The sequence below is a fragment of the Zerene cesonia genome, chromosome 15 (genome assembly GCF_012273895.1).
Source record: "Zerene cesonia ecotype Mississippi chromosome 15, Zerene_cesonia_1.1, whole genome shotgun sequence".
In the NCBI taxonomy this organism is placed as follows: Eukaryota; Metazoa; Arthropoda; class Insecta; order Lepidoptera; family Pieridae; genus Zerene; species Zerene cesonia.
Genome location: NC_052116.1, coordinates 5623188 through 5627040, shown reverse-complemented (window position 1 = coordinate 5627040; position 3853 = coordinate 5623188). Strand labels below are relative to the sequence as shown.

General features: G+C 33.3%; 1 protein-coding gene across 1 annotated transcript; it reads left to right on the top strand.

Moving 5' to 3' along the window:
- The first annotated feature begins 2326 nt into the window (after positions 1-2326).
- Positions 2327-3788, top strand: LOC119832616 (fruit bromelain-like). Its single transcript, XM_038356299.1, has 2 exons — positions 2327-2639; positions 3685-3788. The coding sequence occupies exons 1-2, from the start codon at positions 2337-2339 to the stop codon at positions 3697-3699; spliced, it is 318 nt and encodes a 105-aa protein (XP_038212227.1). The 5' UTR covers positions 2327-2336; the 3' UTR covers positions 3700-3788.
- The last annotated feature ends 65 nt before the right edge of the window (positions 3789-3853 follow it).

The following is a 3853-nucleotide window of genomic DNA, read 5'->3' as shown; positions in this document are numbered from 1 at the left end:
TCATTGTTAATGTTTTTATTTATTTATCACTGTCCAATGATGTAATAAGAGTTTGCCTAGGGGTATTGTACTTACTTTACCAGTGTTTTGTGTGCAAACGCACAACAATGCCTTAAAGAACATTCTATTGTTAAATACTTAATTGAAATTCAATTAAACCATCATAACTGCTACTAAACTTCGTAGTGAAAAATATTCCCAACTCCTTTTGTTTAAGATCACCGTGGTTTTATTTAAATTACATTGTTTCATTTTCATTATATCCTATAATTCTAAGAAACCTCGAGGTTCTTATCGTATTCCATAATTTTCATATAGCGTGAAAATTACAACTGCACATTATTCACAAGAAATATTTCAAGGCCATTTAAATGACACATCAAATACTGCAAGGTTACGTATTAACAACGCAATTGCATTATTGTAGTTTTCGTGATATTTATTATCATACCTAATTGCATTAAATAATTAGGTATGATTCGTGTTTGATTTGTGTTTAATCTTTATATTTTTGCTCGATAAACGATTATTATTATTTATTTATTTTATCGATATCTTTATAACTTTATCTCCTAAACTACATAGTAATTCTGTAGACAATTTCGATCCCACAAAACATATTCAGTAGCAAACTGAATCGTGTACCACTATATTACTATAACTTTTTACCATGAAATGAAAAGAAGTTATAAACACACACTTTTTAAAATCCTCTCTAAGATTGGTCTGATGTAATAATGAAGTGTTTTAGTTGTTTTGGCGAAACAATTTTTTTTTAATTTTACGATACAAAATAATAGAAAGGAGTTTTAGAAAATCAATATTGCTGTATAAGATACTAGCTGACCCGACAAAAGCTGTTCTGCCTTACTATTATCATTTAGGGGTATGAAAAATAGATGTTGGCCGATTCTAATAGATACCGGATAAGCACAAAAAATTTCATCAAAATCGGTCAAGCCGTTTCGAGGAGTATGGCAACGAAAACTGTGACACGAGAATTTTATATATAAGATATATTGTAAATTTTTCTGCATTATAATATAGCTAATTTCGGAGATAAGGCATATTAGGTTAATTATTTATTTTTTTTCCCCCGGGTCTAGAGGAAATATACTGTTTGATAATATCAACAGAAAGAACTGACCTTTTCTCGCAAACAGACCGAACAATATAATTGTTAACTTTTTAACGGACTTTAAATTACAGGGACCCTCAATTCTAATAACATGAACATGCGCATAGATAGTGCCTCTGCGAATGCGTTGTCCGCTTTTAAGGGGAAAGGATGAGGAAAGGATTCCCGGAGAGGGGTGAAGAAAATGATACAGGCCTCCGGCTGCCCGTCTCACCGTATGAAGCAAAGTATCATACTATTTCAATCCGGTTTTCTGTGGGGGTGTGGTACTACCCCTGTGCGAGCTGGTAGCGTGCCGTAGCGTGCTTGACTCCCACATAAGGACATTTACATGAAATATGCACTTTAATACCCCTATGTCCCTGATAGCCTATCTGACACTTTATGACGTAAATTTAATATAACAAATCTAGAAGAAAATTTAAAAAATTAATTAATGTTTTGAAGCAATTATGTAAGTGAGAATTTATGGTGTACTGTGTATACTGGACAGAACGGAATTTCCCCTTATTATTTACAATCCAAGTGTTAAATAATGGATATATTATTATCTATTTCTATACTCGTATGTAACAATCGACACATGGGTACACATATAGTTTCAGAACCGGAGTGAGTCTGGTTAAAATGTAAAGTTCATTAAGTGGAATGTATTCCTTTTAACCGAAAACCTGGGTTATTATTTCACCACAATTTAATATGTTTGAACTTGATTACTTAATTTTCTTACAAGTATTAATATTTTCTTCTCTCCTAGATCGAGTTTTGTTTTTTAAATAATATCTCCAAGAAATATACATACATTATAGAGCACAACAGCTGTTTGTAACATCAGCACATGATTTATTTTGTTTGTTTTCTTATTACCGTTTAAAGTTTGCACTTGAAAGAAGCGTAAGGTAACCACAATAGGTTCAAAGTAGATACGTCATAATGAGCAATGTGTTTGTTGTCGTTTAAAATCAATTTATGTCCACTGAGTAATAAATCATTATTAATTTTATGGTTATTACGTTTCACTTTGTCTTAATACTGTAGTCGATTAGCATACTTTTAATAGTATTAGTTCAAGAAAATATAAATTATAAGTTATTGTTATACGCTTTCTGATATTTTAATTGCACAACACGTTTATAAATAAGACTGATAACACTAATCGGTACATTCGAGTATTTTTCTTTTGTAAAGAACAGTTGCCATGGTCCGTATAATCTGTATAGTTCTGATCGTCGCTGCAGCTATGGTATCTGCAGCACCAAACGATAAACCACATTATGATTTGAACGACGCTCCAGAACTTTTCGAAAAATTTATTGAGGAACACCACAGAGTATATAAAAATGATGCAGATCGGGCAGAACATTATAAAGCATTTTTGAAGAGCCTCCAAGTGATAAACGATGCTAACAGCGAACCAGGACAAACTGCAACGTTCGACATCAACGAATTTGCTGACTATACTCCTGAAGAAGAAAAGATGCTTTTTGGGGTAAAAGACCTTGTAAGTAGATTTTCTTCCACAAATTCTTATAGTAATTACCCACTTGTAGTGCCCCTACCTATCAACCTAGGTAAAAAAATCATAGAAATAAATAACCTAGTCTTTTTTGTTAAGTTGTGAAATGCTTTTACGCAGTTTTACTGCATGAGGTATGTAGGACTCGCTTAAGTCATACCCATTTAAATCTAACGGTGACCGCCATCCACTTTCGACGGTAGGTACGGCTTAACCATGGCTTATACGCCCACCGTCTAGGTAGTGATTACCGCGACTGGGCGACACACCCAAGCGTATAAGATGACAATATGCGTTGCTGTCTTAGAATGACATGATTTAACGCTTAAAGACATACCTAGTAAAATTAATGGTCCTGCAAGAGATTTCATCACCAATGTCTTCCGGGCAGTATACACAATGTTTAAGAGAAGAGCATCTTAAAGCTTGTTAAGAGTTAGCTGCACCTCTGGTGGTGGAATGAGCAGTGGTGACGTTCCAAATCCTAAATATACTTGTGATTTCCTTCTATGTGAATATTTTTCAGATTATTGCTACCCCAATCTCTTGAAGGGATTAAAAATCCAGCTGGCTGGAGAACTTAAAAAAACAATTTACGAACTTCCAAAATCACCACTGTTCCACCTCACCAACTCATTAACTCCCGGTCTCTATACTACATCTTAAATATTGTGTCAGTCCGAAAGAAATATTTGACGTAATTTGCGCTTGGCTCGTGGACCACGATTATACTTCTATGACTCAAGTCAATCAGTATTAAATTTATCATTATCCGAACATCAAAGTAGTATTACGGTGTAATTACATTTCGTACAAAAAATAGCGTTCGATTGAGTAAGTCTATAGAAACCTCAACGAAAAGTAAATTATGTATTTAAAATAACATAATTATCAACGTGAGCTTAAATACAATCTTACACATAGGCGTCTATAACTAAGTAATAGTATATAAGGCAGTTATAGCAAAATACATTCTCATCAAAGTGTAAATACACTAATACATATAGATAATAATTATCCACCTTTTCAGACTGAAATGAATTGAGGGCGATGAAGAGATTTTCGTTGAAGATAACGTAACAACATTTTCTGTATGATATTACTAGCATTAACAATAAAAGCAGTTTGTTACAATGCCTTTGTTTTATCCTTTATAACCCTGTATTATAAATGCGAAAGTTTGTTAGGATGTGTGTGTG

What these genes read in the sequence shown, in the direction of transcription:
- LOC119832616 (XM_038356299.1), top strand. Translation starts at nt 2,337, where the DNA reads ATGGTCCGTATAATCTGTATAGTTCTGATCGTCGCTGCAGCTATGGTA.